The sequence below is a fragment of the Sinocyclocheilus rhinocerous genome, unplaced genomic scaffold (assembly GCF_001515625.1).
Source record: "Sinocyclocheilus rhinocerous isolate Xijiao unplaced genomic scaffold, SAMN03320098_v1.1 scaffold314, whole genome shotgun sequence".
NCBI lineage: Eukaryota > Metazoa > Chordata > Actinopteri > Cypriniformes > Cyprinidae > Sinocyclocheilus > Sinocyclocheilus rhinocerous.
Genome location: NW_015630021.1, coordinates 2,474,010 through 2,490,093, shown reverse-complemented (window position 1 = coordinate 2,490,093; position 16,084 = coordinate 2,474,010). Strand labels below are relative to the sequence as shown.

The 16,084-nt window shown below is 38.5% G+C and overlaps 1 protein-coding gene across 1 annotated transcript in view; it reads left to right on the top strand.

Moving 5' to 3' along the window:
• The first annotated feature begins 8,482 nt into the window (after nucleotides 1-8,482).
• The window catches only part of LOC107739558 (teashirt homolog 1-like), a 38,431-nt gene continuing 30,829 nt past the window's right edge, over nucleotides 8,483-16,084 (top strand). Inside the window, exon 1 of the mRNA XM_016551714.1 lies at nucleotides 8,483-9,360. Coding sequence (XP_016407200.1) covers nucleotides 9,321-9,360 — 40 coding nt within the window. The 5' untranslated portion in view covers nucleotides 8,483-9,320. The remainder of the gene's footprint in view (nucleotides 9,361-16,084) is intronic.

Below are 16,084 nucleotides of genomic sequence, written 5' to 3'. Positions count from 1 at the left end.
ATTGATTGTTGTATTATATATTATGTACATATGTATAGTTATTGTATTCATTTATTAAAACAGTAAAACAATAATATTAAAATACAGTTAAAATACATATTTAACAATTAATAATCAACATTTATTGTAATGTATATGTATCAATTATTACAATGTTAATTATGAAATTTTTTTTTTACTAACTTAGGGGAAGACCGCAAAATAATTTAGAGTAAATTTGTATAAACAAATGTAGTGGATTATAAATGCAAATTCAGAATATTTACTATATAAAAATTATAAATTAATATAAAAATTATAGATATGAGTTTCATGAGCCAGTTTTCATTCAAAAAAACCTCAATAAATATAATTACATAGATATAGATATAGATGACTTATGAGCTGGTTATCGTTCAAAAAGACTCAATAAATATATATAGTATATAATATATATTATATATAGTTTATTGTTGTATTATATATTATGTACATATGTATAGTTATTGTATTAAAAGTTTGCTCTTGTATTTCTAAAACTAGCTTTTTGGAAGTATTTATCTGTATATCCCTTATGAAACAAAAATATACTGGACAAATATAATTCAATATATGAAATAATACAATCCATCGGAAACCAGTGCTTATATTGTTCAATATACTGCAATATACGCATGGAACATGTATGGTTATATTCTGAAACATAAAAATATAACAATGAAGAAAAACTACATTTATACATGCAATAGCATTATTGAAACACTCAATTAATTCATTTCTTTTTCATTAGTTAAAGTTTTACACAAAGCTGAACACATATGTATAAAGTTTTATTTCACTTTGTTTGCATAGTTGTACATTTCATATGAAATATACAGTACGCGATGGTATATAAAAAAGGTGTTTACTAAAACATAAGTTATAATCATGACAACATGGTTATAACTAATATATAACACTATATATATATTGTCTATATATAACTATATATAAATGTGAACATGTAAATAGCATATATATGCTATATATATTTGTTTATATATATATATATATATATATATATATATACATACATACAGCGTGTTATATTTAATATATAATATTTATATATTTTTTATATTTATTATTATTCTTTTTTTTTTACTTGCCTTTACAGTATATTGCTTACAAATCTGAAGTGCCTTGAAATGGGCATGAAACTTCTGTATATGTGTGTGTATTTGTATTAAAGCAGGAATGAATGAAGGAGAATTTCAGTTGACGAGACCTCGAAGAAAGAGAAAAATGTAGGAAAATCTCGGGCTTGTGACCTGGCCAGTATTTGAGGAACAAAAAAAGCTCTTATTGAGAAAGATGTGCTTCGTGTGAACGTTTGCAGGGTAGTTTTGGGGTGGAGCAGGTCCGTATACGTCTGATTTGCTGATATAGCTTTGAGGCTGGCGTCGTCAGTCGATGCCGCTGCAGAGGCCAGCCAGAGCCAGCCGAGGCTTTTGGGAAGACAGGGGTGGCGTTCAGGCTCCTGCCAGGGTGTGGAGGGACAACGTAGGGCCGGAAAACCTGGCCTGGTTCAACACCCCGATCAAAGGCAGTGAAACTCTATAGAGCCGTTTGTGTGAATCAAAGTATTTCTGCCTAAGAGAGTGAAGGGACGTTCAGAGTGGGAGATGGGTGGACTGAAATGGTGCGTACGGAGCCTCCTTAGTGTTACATAAACCAAAAGCCCCTATATAAACACCTCCTGACTACTGAGTTGTGTTTTGATAGGCAGACATATCTACTAAAATAAACACAAATGGCAGGATTTGGCTGCGTTCGCTAGGCACATTTTTCTGGTTGTATTTATCATATCATTTTAGTAAGACTCTAAAGATAGTTTCCCCCGTGTCTTTCTAGTAAAAACAAAAACAAAACAAAAAAACATCCATTTGAATGCCTTGTTATCATATAACAGTTTGGCATCGTATGGGATATTTTAGCTGGTCAATGGAGAAAAGAGGAAAACATTTATTGTTGTTCTTATTAATGCTTTTAGATCTTTTATAAAAACAAACACATTTCCACTAAGCGTCAGAAGTAGAGCACTCGGAGCAGCTTTAGGGGGCTGTTTTTCTCTTTGTTGCATCAGTAGTGAGGAGAGATCTCTCTCTAACTGAAACCCTCAGGCTACGAGTTTGACTGAAGCAAAAAAAAAAAACATCCTATTTTGTTTCTCTTAAAAACTATACATTATCAAAGGCGCCTCATGCATATCTTTGATCGAAAACAGTTACATCTTAATAATTACGGTGCGGAAGAATGAAAGAACCAAATGTTTCCTTTTTTCATTCCGGTATCGTTCGAAATTGTTCACCATCTTCACCTTTTTCAGCATTAAAATAAGACCTGAAAGCAAACAAACAAATAAATAAATAAAAACCGACAGAACTGCGCTGCTTTATTATTTAATGACAAGAAATATCCTTTTTAAAACCGAATATAAATCACGGTGTGTAGCTTTCATTTCTCATCTCGATCTTTGCACTGTTTCTTTCACTTTTAATAACAATTCATCCAGTCAATAAAACGCTGAGAGATATTTCCAGTAATCCTATATGCTTAAATATAACTCTGGGAGTTTATCTGCACCATGCTTTCTGGCCACTCTCTTTCCGAGCTTCTGTGAAACGGGAAAACATTTCAGCACTCCTCTCTCCTCTTTAATGGCTGAAAAATGCTAATTGGAAGAAGACCGCATGTGTCAAAGAAAACAAAAGAGGTGGTATGGCAGGCAGCGGGACTCATGTTGGAGGATGGTATTTTGAAATGTGAAATGTGTCACTTAACTCCTGCTGAAACGCACAGGGTTTGGAGGGGAGGATCGAGGAATGGAAGCCCCTCCTGAGCGTGGAGGTGCAGCGGAGCAGGAAGAGACGTTTATGAGGTAATAACCAGACGCATTCACACAGAGCATGAAAATCTGCTTGGAAAAACCTGAAAGGTCCAACTACATACTGATCCAGTCGTTCCTAACACGTATCAGTCATTGATTTTCATGTGCATGACTTGTTGCATACATACATATACTGTATGAATAAAACTACATCTATTTAAGATTGTTTTCATTTCAGATCCCTGTTGTGCAACTAAATATATACAGACAATCTGTTTGGGTTGCATTTAAACTTTAAAACACTTTAATGCATTTAGCTGTATAGCAATAGGATTTTCTTAGTTTACAATGAATAAACATTTCAAACTATTAAAAAAAATGAATCCCTAAATCACATTTCTCAAAAGTCATTATTTTTCATGAATTGTCAATCAAGCCAAAAACACATTTTTCTCTATTATTTGAAGGGGGCAAAAGACTAAAATAGAGGGATTCCACCACATGTCAGATTCTCAAGTCAAATAAGTTTTGTGATCAGCATTTACTGAAAGTACAAAAGTAATGAGTTACGTAAAGCTGTGTGATGGGCCTCCTTCCTCCAGAGAAAGGTGACATTTTAATTACCCTGCTTTATCTGATGGATTTCAAGATATTCTTCCCAGTAAAAGCCTTCTCTTTATTATTTTTTGTATTATATATTCTTAGTTTTTGCCTGTCAGTGACTGTACAAAATTCATTTGACCCAGTCGTTGATTGAAGGTGGAAGTTTTTATATTGTATAAAATAGTTTTTATCAAGAGCTTCAAATCTCTTCAGTGTGAGAAGTGTCTCCTGCTTTCATGACAAAAGAAAAAATCCCTATGAAGGAATAAATGTGATAAAATAGATTTCTGACTTGAGTAATATAAAACTTGCTCACTCTTTTTTTTTTTATTTTTTTTTTTATACCATCATCTTTTCATGAATTAATAAAAAATACATTTCATATATAATTCCAAATGATACCAAAGACGCCATAACTTTGTCCACTATGCTTTATTTGCATGATTGTATACATAAAAACAGCAAATAAATGAATCAGCAAATTGTTTCTATTTTATTTCAAACACTAAAATGAACAATTATTTAAATAGTAAAAATATAATTGTGAATTGTGAAAAAAAAGGTCATTATTAGCAATATAACAAAAAGCTCAAGAATCAGTAGCAACAACAGCTGACCCAGCGATCGAGACTTATAAGTGTAATACTGTATACATTTCATAAAAGTGAATGCAGAGATGTTGTAATATTAGTTTTAATAAACATAATTGCAGTGGTGGCATGTGAAATGGCTTTGATCATGACCACAGACGTAAGGTTACACCGCACAGCCGATGTGGTGTATTATTACTACTATTTGGGTTGCCGCGTTTAAGTGCACAGTTATAATTTTAGCAGTACTGAGATTAATACCCAAACGGTCATCGCTATCAATAACTGGATGGTTTCATGTACAATTGTGAACAGTGTACAGCTTTACAAAAAAAATAATTATATTAAATTATTATAAACACAAGTGTTGCAGACCTCTGACCTGCAATATTGTCCTTTTTGGAGAATGGCAACATCACCTACAAGACAAGAACAACATTTTGGAAACATAATCAATACATCTGAGTCAAATGCAATGTTAGAATACTTTTTCACAAGAGTCACAAAGCTATTTCTGTAACCCCACGGGGGAGATATGTTGCTGAAAAATGCAGTATCTTGTAATTGGTGTTTATGTTGCCTGCTGATTTTGTGAAATACATAATTATTAAAAAAACAAAACATTACTTGACATACACATATTTGCATAAGATGTGTTAGTTTTTTGTGTTAGATTTTTTTTTGGAAATTGTTATCATTGCTTGTAAATGTGCTTTTATTTGGCTCCATAGACTGTTTACATCACCATTGACATGCATATATATATATATATATATATAACACCTTTTTTGTCAAAAACAAAAACATTATCATTGACAGGCTATAGAGTTTCTCTATTTAAAAATACAGCAGTGACAGCATGCTATGTTATTGTATATAAACCTTCAGATCTCACCATACGTTTCTGTGGACACGTATGACGGCATTCCGCCTCGTGTAGCGTGCGAGCAATTTGGATCATAATTTGCTGATGTGATATGACATGCTACATATATAAAAAACTACTTCAAAGACTTATCACCTCAAATCTCCCTCGCTTTTTTAGTTCCAGTCTTGTAACATCCGTCTGCGATACTTTAAGTAATATTAAAACATGAAGAATTTCTACAACATATAATGTGCATTATAGCATGTCCTGGCATTTTAATGCAAATAGGGCCATCTTAACATCTACAGTAAATAGCCGATCAGACGGAAAGCGTATAAATCTGAGGTTATTTTTCATAGCATAAGGGAGATGAACCAAATCCATTTGCTGTCAGTCATTATAAAGTATCCACACATAAAAACAGTGACAGAGAATCAGTTTAAAACATCATATAACGCCATAAAAGGCATAAAGTATATAATCCCTCAGTGTGATGCTGCTCTCTTAAAATACATTAAATTGATACATTAAAAATGTAAATATGTATTACTTATAAATGCATGTTGTGGGTGAGGACTTACATTGAAGGACCCTTTTTTTAACAATTCACTGATGCTTAAATGCTCTCATTTTTTCAATCATCTCGAGTCATTCATTTAATAAGAAACTACAGAACGTACGCAGGAAAGACAAACATGAACATTTCTCCTATTAGAGATTTAACTAGGACTGTAGAGCTGAAAATGGCACAGTTCAGGCTCTACAAGAACCTTTCAAAGTGTGTTGGCATTGCATCTTGAGGTTTATGCTTGTGCTTGCATGGCTTACCTTCAAGCATGGCCTTTTACAAAAGAATAAGATGTACTACACTGAATACAATGATAGGTACACACAAACATTTATATATTATATATGGATAACCATTCCCAAAACACATAAAACACATACACACACAAGCATACACTGAACTGTCAACACTAACTAATGCTCACTACCAAAATTTGCATTGCCGCTGATTTGTGCTGGCACATATTAATAAAATACAAAGTGCATAAATAACGGTTTGTTTTACGTATTTTTCATTCTCTAACACATCAATAAAAATACTGTAACTATTTGTATATCTATTAATCTAAAATTATTTCTACAGGCTTGTAGCAGTTCATCAGCATACAATGAGCACAGCTGTGGATAATTCACTATGCCAAGACACTCTGTCTGGGTTTGGTGAACGATAAGAAACCCAGCATGGATTTTTTTTTAATGCGTGTTTTTTGTTTACACTTTACATTACAGTGTTAATGTTACAGTCAAATTACTGTTACAAATGAACAAGATATATATGTAATATGTAATAATTATTTTGGGGATTTGTAAATTCATATTGTTATTGTTGTTGCTTAATACATGTTTCACACAGGCACTGTTATATAAAGCATTAAATGCCTTTTAAGTGCACACTAACACCTTGAAAGTAACTTCATCTGCTAAATACCCAAAAATATTTCTCAAAGACAATGAACTCCTCAAGAACTGCTCCAAGCAAAAAAAGAAAAAAAAGTCACTGACTTTAAAGTCTGTTAGGATAGACTTAATAATGCACAGTGATATGAATAACACGAAGAAAAAAAAAAACACACCACAAAGCATTAATTTCTGGAGAATGCAAATGAAATTCAATGGGACAGTTGCACAGTGAGCAACGGTTTAAGAAAAGTGGAAGAACAGAAGAGCTTCTTACTCGAATGTTTTTAAATGTGATTTTTTTTCACGGCAATAATAATAAGAATAATAAATATACTATTCATTATTAATATCAGTGTTATAAAAATTCAATTTAACAAAAGTTGAAAAGAATTGGATTGTTAGAAAATACACAGAAATCGCACGTTTATTTGAAAATGACAAGCTACTTATCATTGTGCCGTTGTCTTGCACCGAGACCGAGAGAGATCTGCTGTTTAACACGCGATAATCTCGGAAAACGGTGGCATTTTAACCCAGCGATGCTCCTGCCCTACAGCGGGAGAAATCTCGGCTTCTTGGAGCCCGATGAGTTTCTGATGGGAGATTGGTGACGTAAGAGCCATCAACAGCGACAGGCTGATCGAGGTAGTCGCGAGGATGGATAGATGGACAGATGTTGGGGCGGAACTTGGACATATTTCCACATTATTAGCCCCTACCGACAGGCGTACAGCATAAATGATCAGTTAGATTGCAACTGGCAATAGCTCAAGGATGCGCAGCACCGTCAAAGGTAAGGACATGATTTAAACGTCGCGTGCAGAAATATCAACGCTTTGGCGGCGGTGGTGATGGTGTGTTATATCCTAGCCTGGCTTGTTCGTACATTTACACTATACTAACAAATGTGTACACTCACCGGGATGCGATATGCAAGGCGAAGCTCTCGCTGAATGATCCTCTGAAATCGCAGCAGAATCCCCGCGCGACGAAGAACCTTAAAATCCGTTAGAAACATCAGGCGACCGGAGCGAGCCAAGGCCACCTCAAAAAATCACTCGGATTTCTCGCGTTCCCCTTCCGAGCGACTTAAAAAAAACCGCACCCACCCACTCGCCAACTTACAGAAAGAGTGGACATTGCGTCAACGCTGGTATAAAGACAAAAACAAAGTTGAGATTTAAGTGTGATTTTGGGAGGTGCCAGCCAGGTTCACCGGTGTCAACAAAGTAGCTACGGAAGAGCAGATATGCGGTGGATTTATTACGGGTCTTAACCTAATGGGATCCGAAATGTCTAACGCCGTGGACTCGTTATTTAATTTGTGGATGTTTTGCAATTGATGAATAAGTAATGTGTAAGCGTTGTAGAGAGGCTTGATACGGTCATACTCAACTTGTTCCAGGAGTCCCTCCCCTTCCCGTGCAAAGTGTTCACTTCCTAGTAAGGTGTAACGAATCAATCTGTAACTTCCAACTGTCTTTTTTTCGGCGATGGAAAAAAGGTCGCAAATAATTTCCTTTTAGCGTTGGAATAGTTCGCAGTGTTGTTGGCCCCGGCAAACGTGCGCGAGACATAAACAAAACTGGCAAAAAGGAAAAAAAGACAGTGAAAGGATTAAAGAAATGTTGTTATATGCATGTAAATATGTTGTTATATGCATGGAAATGAAATGAAATGAAATGTTTACAGCGGACTCCCCCTCCTTTATGCGTTTGAATGTTTGCGCGTGACGTGAAACTTATTTTATTTTCACGATGACGCCGAGAACACTGCATAACTACAAGAACAGTAGTACAACCATAGTTAATTTTTAATACCACTGTTGTTGTTTTTTATAAGACCGCATACTGAGTATATTCATGTGAATGAACAACATCCAAACAAGTGATGTCTTCTCCAAAAAGGCAGTTCGTTGTCTTTCAAACGCTCCTGTTTTGTGGGGAGGGAGAAAACAGAACAATTAAAAAGATTGACAGGTGGGTTTTCACTGTCAGAGTGACGCTCCGGAGGGGTGGAGTAAAGAGAGAAAGGCAGGAAAGGCAACTCGATGTGTCTGTCTATCAGTTGAGACTGTCTGAACCGCTCATGCATCCTGAACGCGCGATACATATTTCAGCGAAGAGCCGCGAGACCAAGAACGCCGTTTCGCTCCCTGGAGTTTTTTTTAAAGAGTATTTAGTTCACGTTCGTTGCGAGTGTGTTTGTAGTTTTTGTGTTTATATATCGCTCTGTAGTAAACGCATCACGCTCGCCCGAATCAACTGTCCATATGTTTCCCTGAGCATGGACGGACAGTGTGTTTGGTGAATATCGGGAGGAGCACGAGCAGAGACTCCACTGCGCGCGTGGGGAATTTAGTCCGTTGAAAATGCGCACTGAGCTCGAGCCCCATTTGTGACTGACATTAACTGTCTCCTGTCTGCCTGTCTCTTCCCTTGGTTTTGTCCCGTTTTTAGGCTTTTCACCGAACGAGAGGACGGAAATACTGTTGGACGGGCTCTCCATGACTGGAAGTTTCTTCCGTTTTGCTACAAACTATTGCCGTAATCTAAGGAGAACCTAAGGAAGCGGGGTTTCCTCCCCCCCCTCCCCCTGTGTGATTCTGCACCGTTAGACATGGACGGGGAGATATTACTGAGCTCTTGGCAATCATGCTATGACTTATAATTATTAAACGTGTCGGCCAGATACACCTACTTTTTTTTATTTACAGACGCTTTTAGTCTGTAAAAACATCTACAACCTCTCAAGACCTATTGACCCCTCTTAGACTTTGCATCGGCTCAAAGTGACTTTAAAGAGGAGGAATTAAAAAAACAGACTGAAGAGAAGAGGAGCGCGTTAATACATGCTTTATTACATTTTTTGAAATTAATTCTTTTTCTCCGTCACTGGCATTTTGATTCTGTATGAGAAGTCAAGTGGAGGGTAGGACGACAGCATGCCGCGGAGAAAGCAGCAAGCGCCGAGGCGATCTTCAGGTAAGCAGTGCATGCATGGTTTGTTTACTAATAATAGTGCATAGGGAGGAAAAAAACAAAACACATAAAATTACTTGCACTTAATTATTGTTGTTTGAAATGCGTAATCTAAATTTTTTTTTTTTCGTTTCTTTTTTAACTTTCAAAGAATGTTAAAACAAATGTAATTTCCATCAGAATGCATTCGATTTGCTCGTAAAAAAAGAACGCGTGAGTAACTTTTTTGAAGTTGTGCCAAATTAAAACTTCCACCGTGGCCTATATATTCGAGTGAAAATGTAGTTTCAAAGTGCTCCAGTTCGTCTATTTAGATTCGGATTGCCATCCTTGATTTGATGCTTGATTGATCGCCTGTCATGTGGCCGCCTTTGATCTATTCATTCCTGATAAACATCAGTAAATCATTCACCATGGAAACACGCATGCGCCGTGCGGCCGCAGCCACTCAAAGGACAACTTTTGCCCCCGTCGTGCAGGAAAATAGAGAAAGGAAAGAAGTTTTCGGCAGGGTTATACACTCCTTTTTTTCGTCGTTCAAAGAGAGGGAGAGAAAAGGGGGATAAGGGATTGCTGGGGCGTGTCGAGAGCACAAAATGTAGCAGAGAGAACATCTCTTCCCTGATAGATGTCACTGAGCAAGGCCTCTGTACTAAGATCTGTTTTTCTCTCAACTCAATTTATTCATGCGAAATGTACCTGTGCTCTTTGATGTTACAAGAGAGAGCTGGTTTCAGCTTTTAATTAATCTTCCATGAAGAGCAAGAGAGCGAACCTCTGATTTGTGATGAACACTGTTGGATTTCTTTTGGGGTGATTAAACATAAAATAGCCATATATTTGAAACAATTTTTGTTGTATTGTACTAAGGGAGTTCTACTTAGTCATTTTGGCTTTCTTTTTTCCTCTTTTTTTTGTTCCTTAGTTTTTTTTTCTCATTTAATCTCTGTGACTAACAGGTCCATTCTCTCCCGAATGAAGGCTCTCTTTCAACTTCAAGCGTCAGCACAGTTACAGATCTGCAGAATTAGGCCCTGATATTTGTCTGATGAGGGAACAGCCGACATACCAGACACACTGCTGTAACTGAGGTCGACTAACAAGTGCAATACATAAATGAGGTTTCATTCCTTTGCACTAAATAACATTTATTATTCCTTTATTTTACATTTACCTTTCTGTTCAGCGGAGGGAAATGGCGTTTTGAAGGGATTATTTAGTCTCCCTGGCTGTATGGCGAGACTGACATGGGGAGTTCGAAAGCTCACAGAGGTGAGATGGCGCCTGGTAATCTGACCTGGCAGCTCCTCCACAAAAACAAGCCATCAGCCCCCTCCACCTCAGCTGAATATTGATTTAATTTTCTCTATTCTGACAGGCATGTTCATCATTTGCTTTAATGGTCATTCAAAAGTTGGCAGGCACATTGTTTCCGTTTTTCCCATAGCCTGACACTTTCCCCTCTCCATCAAAATAAAAATGTTAGGAATTATTGATTGAGGGAATAAAAAGAAAAACCGCTTAACTTGACAAGGTGATTTGTTTTTACTAAAACTTCTTCCAAATCATTTAAGATGCCTTTAGTATTTTTTTAAATGTTGTGCTCTGCGCTAAAAGCGCTTCTACCAACGCTCTACTCTTCCGTTATGCTCCACCTCTTTTAACGGATGACTTTGCCTCGATTTGGTTGCTATCATTGCCATTGTTTGCTCTGAGTGATTTACATGCGTTGGCTGTGGGCTCAGGTCGTTTTGGTGCAGTGGGATCGGAGTGGCCCTCTCTGTGTTGGGCTGCTGCAGTCATTTGTATTTATTTGCTTGCTTTTCTCTGAAATAGACACGGGCCTCCCACGTAGAGCACAGACTGAGTCTGTGAGTTTGAGCTCTAGCAGAGAGGAGAGGAGCCAGGGGAGGACTCGGCGATGAATGCGGCATCTCTCCGCTGCTCCAGGTTTCATTTGGTTTTGTGTTTTCACAACCTCCCACGCAGATAGAGACACGCTCGGTTTGCGTCCTTTCCACGGACCTCTGTCCTCTGGTTAGCCGGGGCATAAACACTGCCATGAGGTGGTTTGCGATATTTTTTTCTGTTATTTTCCTTCAGTTTCACTTTTTATGATTTTACCTCTTAGATAATTCTCTTTTTACATTTACTTAATTGAATTCTATTCACATTTGTGAAAATATTCACACACAAAAAAACAGCCACACACAAACACACTCGAAAGAAAAAGAAAATAAAACGTGAGGAGGGAGGAACCAGCACAGGGAGTCATTAAAACGCATTCTGTCCTCGGCACCAGAGGCTTCTTAATTATCCGACATAAAGGTAAAGGTTCCTCTGCTGGCTTCATTAGGGAGGAACCCTAATTATCTGAGCTCCTGATGGATTTGTGACAGGCTCTAACGATTAAAGCTGACAAATTCGGCGAAGTGTCAGGTCTGCAGCTGCCTTGATGTAATCAAGTTGATATTATACAGTCCCTTTAGCCTGTAGTGCTGAATTAACTCAATTTTCTGGTGCAGGTGACAAATGGACTTTGCTACCTGACTAATCACGTCACCGTGGCAATGCTGCCTAATGACCTCAGTAATCCAGGCTCTTAACCGCACTGCTGGGCCCAGAAAGCATTTGAGGCAACCAATCAGAACGGCCCCTGCGTTAGCCAATCAAGCCCGGCGCTCAGCAAACACGCCATCATTCTGTCTCAGTGCTGATGGACGCACCACTGTTCTGTGTCATTGGTTGCACTGCCGTTCGAGCTCTGAGTGTACCAACACACCGTGCTCCTGCTGACAATAATCGCACCACCATGCTCTCGAAATCTGAAAATACTGTCAGAATTTGAGTGCTGTTGAGCGGCTCGCTTTGCTTAAGTCTTTCAGTGCAGTGTTACATACAAATCAGTCAGCTTTGAGAGCTGAATTTACAGATTATTTCATGTGCAGGGCTGTTACAGCTCAAGTGTGATTTATATGTTTTTGTAGCAAGAGTATGTGGTTAATCCCTTTTTTTCTTTTACACAGATTTATTATATTGTATTAACGATGTGGAGGTTTTGTTCTAGTCTGTTAAAAAAGCGTGGTGCCTCTCCATATTCATTCTCATATCAGGTGAGAAATGTGAAATATTCTGAATGATAATTTCTCAATTTGGGATGTATTTGTATTAAGAGATAGGAGTTGACGGCCATCATTTGTTTTGCGTGTACGGCACAAGTTATAGAAATAAATCTCTAGGGGTACATTTAGATGTCATGTTCTATCTGTTTCGTTTTCTTTAATGCCTGTTTTCATGCTAGCAAAAAAAAAATCTATCCAAAAGATGTGCGAATGCAGCATGACATCTGGGCTCACCTTGGGTTGGCTTCGCTGGAGGGTAGACTCATCCACTCTCATGTCATTAACAGGTGACATTGACCCATTTAGTCAATATTCATGTTGGGACCCACCACTTACAACTAATAGTTTAATTTGCATTTGGGGATCAAGCCAGTGGCCTATAGGAAATCAAAGTGTGTCCAGTTATTCTGAGTCCTGAGCTTGCCGTTCCCCTTGTCCGAGATCGTGGAGGTTGAGTTTGATTAATGAAGATCGATGACAGGTTTTATGGGAAGAGTGGATCAAAATGAAAATATGTTGAGACTTTGCATGAGCCAAGTGTGACGGTACACAGTCTGCGGTAAACAGTGCTCTGCGGTTTTAATGAGCTTAGTCACATTTGGGAGTTATCTGGTTTCCGCAAGTTTTTGTAAAGTCTAAAATTAAGAATACTTCCAGACGTGTGTTTGTGCGTGAAAAAAGCTAGTGCGTCTGCTGATAGATGCTGAAAAACGAGCACACAGAGGACCAGAAAAAGCTAGCGTGTCACCAGAGGAGGTTTGGATTAGAGGTACTGTAGCATTATGGGAACTCAAAACTATCAAAAGGGCCAGCTGTGTTTTCTCTCTCTCTCTCTCTCTCTCTCTCTCTCTCTCTCTCTCTCTTCGTCCTGTCTGTTTTGATCCCCCATGTTTCATTTCTCAGCTAATTTAGTCCACAGTGAGTCAGTAAGATGAGAGGGAGGGGGAAGAAAGACAAAAGAGAGAAAAGCTCAAGTCATGACCCAGCAACGGGAGTCTCCAAGCTAGAGGAGTACACGGAGGTCAACGTGTACCCAGGGGAGCCCACGTCTGCCTTCTCTCTGTCCTGCCCTACACTCATCTGTTGCTGCTTTCCCTTGTTTTTTGTCCCTGGCTCACAGGAAGGATGGGGTGTTGTTAGAGGCTCGGCTGAGTTTTCTCATCCCAGTATGCCGTTTTCCTCATGGTGTGCCTTATACATCCTCATCAGATAAAACACAAATGGCTCGGCCAACAGATCTGTGCTGATGTTTACAACGGGCCAGCAGGAGATTGAGCTTTGATGTTTGTGTTGTAGGATCTGAGGAGTGTGTGGCGTTGCGAACAGGATGATGCTGTTTGTGACATTATCTGATTAGTTGTGTATTTTTATAGATAGCTTAGTTATTGTGATATTTCAGTGGTTGACATCATTTTATCAAGAACGGCCTGGCGTACTAAGGATCAAGCCTTGCGGTCATACATTCATATTTAGCAACATTCATTTTGACAGATGAGCATGAAATGAAAGGAAGCTCTTTGATGATGTTAAGTAAACACCCATGAAGCCCTCTCAAACTCGGGGAAGTCACGTCCTGGGACTCACTGTTCCTCCTCCCATCAACCACTGTAATCTCAACTCAAAATATCCTGCCTGTCTGAACACAAAAGACCAGCTAAAGACAGATGAAAGAGAGAAAGCACACTTTGCAGGTTTGTCTGCAGATCCCTTTGCCTTATTTTCGTAAACAAAGTCGTACGTTGTTTTGTTTAAGGTCATAAGGTAAAGTAAACAAAATTGCAAAAATATTGACTGTTTTCAAACAAGTTTTTAAAACACTTCCCCTTCTGTCATTGGTCAGAAAAAAACGAGTCCAGCCTCCCAACGTTTGTTTGGGATATTCGGGATGCTCAAACAAACAAAGTACATCATTCATCAGTTTCATTCACTAATAATTGCATTTTAATAATTCCATTTTAATGGATTATTTTAAATTTGTACACACAGGAGAACTTCTCACAGAAATTTTCTGCCAAAAACACCTAGATATTTTGTACATTTAAAAAATGTTTTTGTCCAAAAGTTAACTGGTGAACCAAAATGTTTAAATGCAGATTTTATGCACACTTGGTGAATGAGACCCAGTGTTATGATAGCTTATTTGCTCCGCATGTGAAAGTGGCATGTCATTTTTATATCAGAAAATGACACATTTAACTCCAAGAAAGGGCCTCGGGAACAAGACTGCGAAACTGAGGGTTTTGTGAGAAAGCAGTGATGTTCAAAAGTGCAGAAAGTAAGGAAAAAAAGGAAGAAGTGAAAAAATAAAAAAGAAGGGAGCGAGCGATAGAAGAAAGGAGTGGTGCTCAGAAAGGTATTAGAGCTGACAGATGAACAGGAATGGGGAGAAATTCTCCCGGAGCAGCTGGGACTGCAGTCATTATCCTGACAGGTGTCAATTAAGAATTACTGCCTGCCTCAGTCCTCTGCACAGCCCAGCTGTCTGCGCAGCAGAGAAATAACACTTTACCCTTGTCACTTTGTTAGTTCGTAGCCATAGCCTCCGAAAATGAGTGGCCCCAACGCTAATCGATAACCAGTGTATTAGCAATTATTTTGCACATTGATTTACGAGGGCCAACGACGACTTCTGTGCTGTTATTAGCCCTTGATTAGATCTGCCCGCACACGTGAGCGCACACACTCGAACACGAATTCATAGCATGCTGCCCTGTTGCCAGGTGGATATATGTTTCCTCCGAGGTCTAGAACAATCTTAGTGCACAGTCTTAGTGGCCCTGTTGGGCCTTCCATTACCTGTGACCATTACAGAGACAGGCCCCTCTTAGGCCCCACATGCACCCACACACACACAAACATGTACAACACCTCTGTGGGGGTTGAAATACAGCCCCATTTCAGACCGGCCCTGGATGAACGCAGATAGGGTTTGAGTATGTGTGTGTGAGAGGGGCTTGTAAAAGGCAAGAGTATTAGTGAGGTGTCGTGGTCTGTTTCAGCTAAATGAATGGCCCTTTGCTGTAGAAGGTGCTCCTGGTTACCGAGAGTTATGGCTGACAAGATAGGGGGCTTCTGGGTAATGTCTGTGTGAAGGAGCGCTGAACCTTCGCTACATTTATTTTCATGCCAGCGGTTATTTAATACTCAACTTTAAAGCCGTCGTCAAGAACTTTGTAGGTGTCTTGATGGGTCTGCAACAATTGTGGTGGTGCGAGATCTGAATTTTGGGATTTATTGGTTGTTAAAGGGATACTCCACCCCAAAATGAAATTTTTGTCATTAATCACTTGCCCCCATGTCGTTCCAAACCCATAAAAGCTTAGTTCGTCTTCGGAACACAATTTAAGATATTTTGGATGAAAACCGGGAGGTTGTGACTGTCCCATTGACTGCCTAGTAAATTACACTGTCAAGGTCCAGAAAAGTATGAAAGACATCATCAGAATAGTCCATCTGCCATTAGTGGTTCAACCGTAACGTTATGAAGCGACGAGAATACTTTTTGTACGCGAAGAAAACAAAAATAACGACTTTATTGAACAATTCGTCTCCTCTGTGTCTCTCCGCATCACCGTAGCGCCATTTTGGAGAATAACCACTGAACG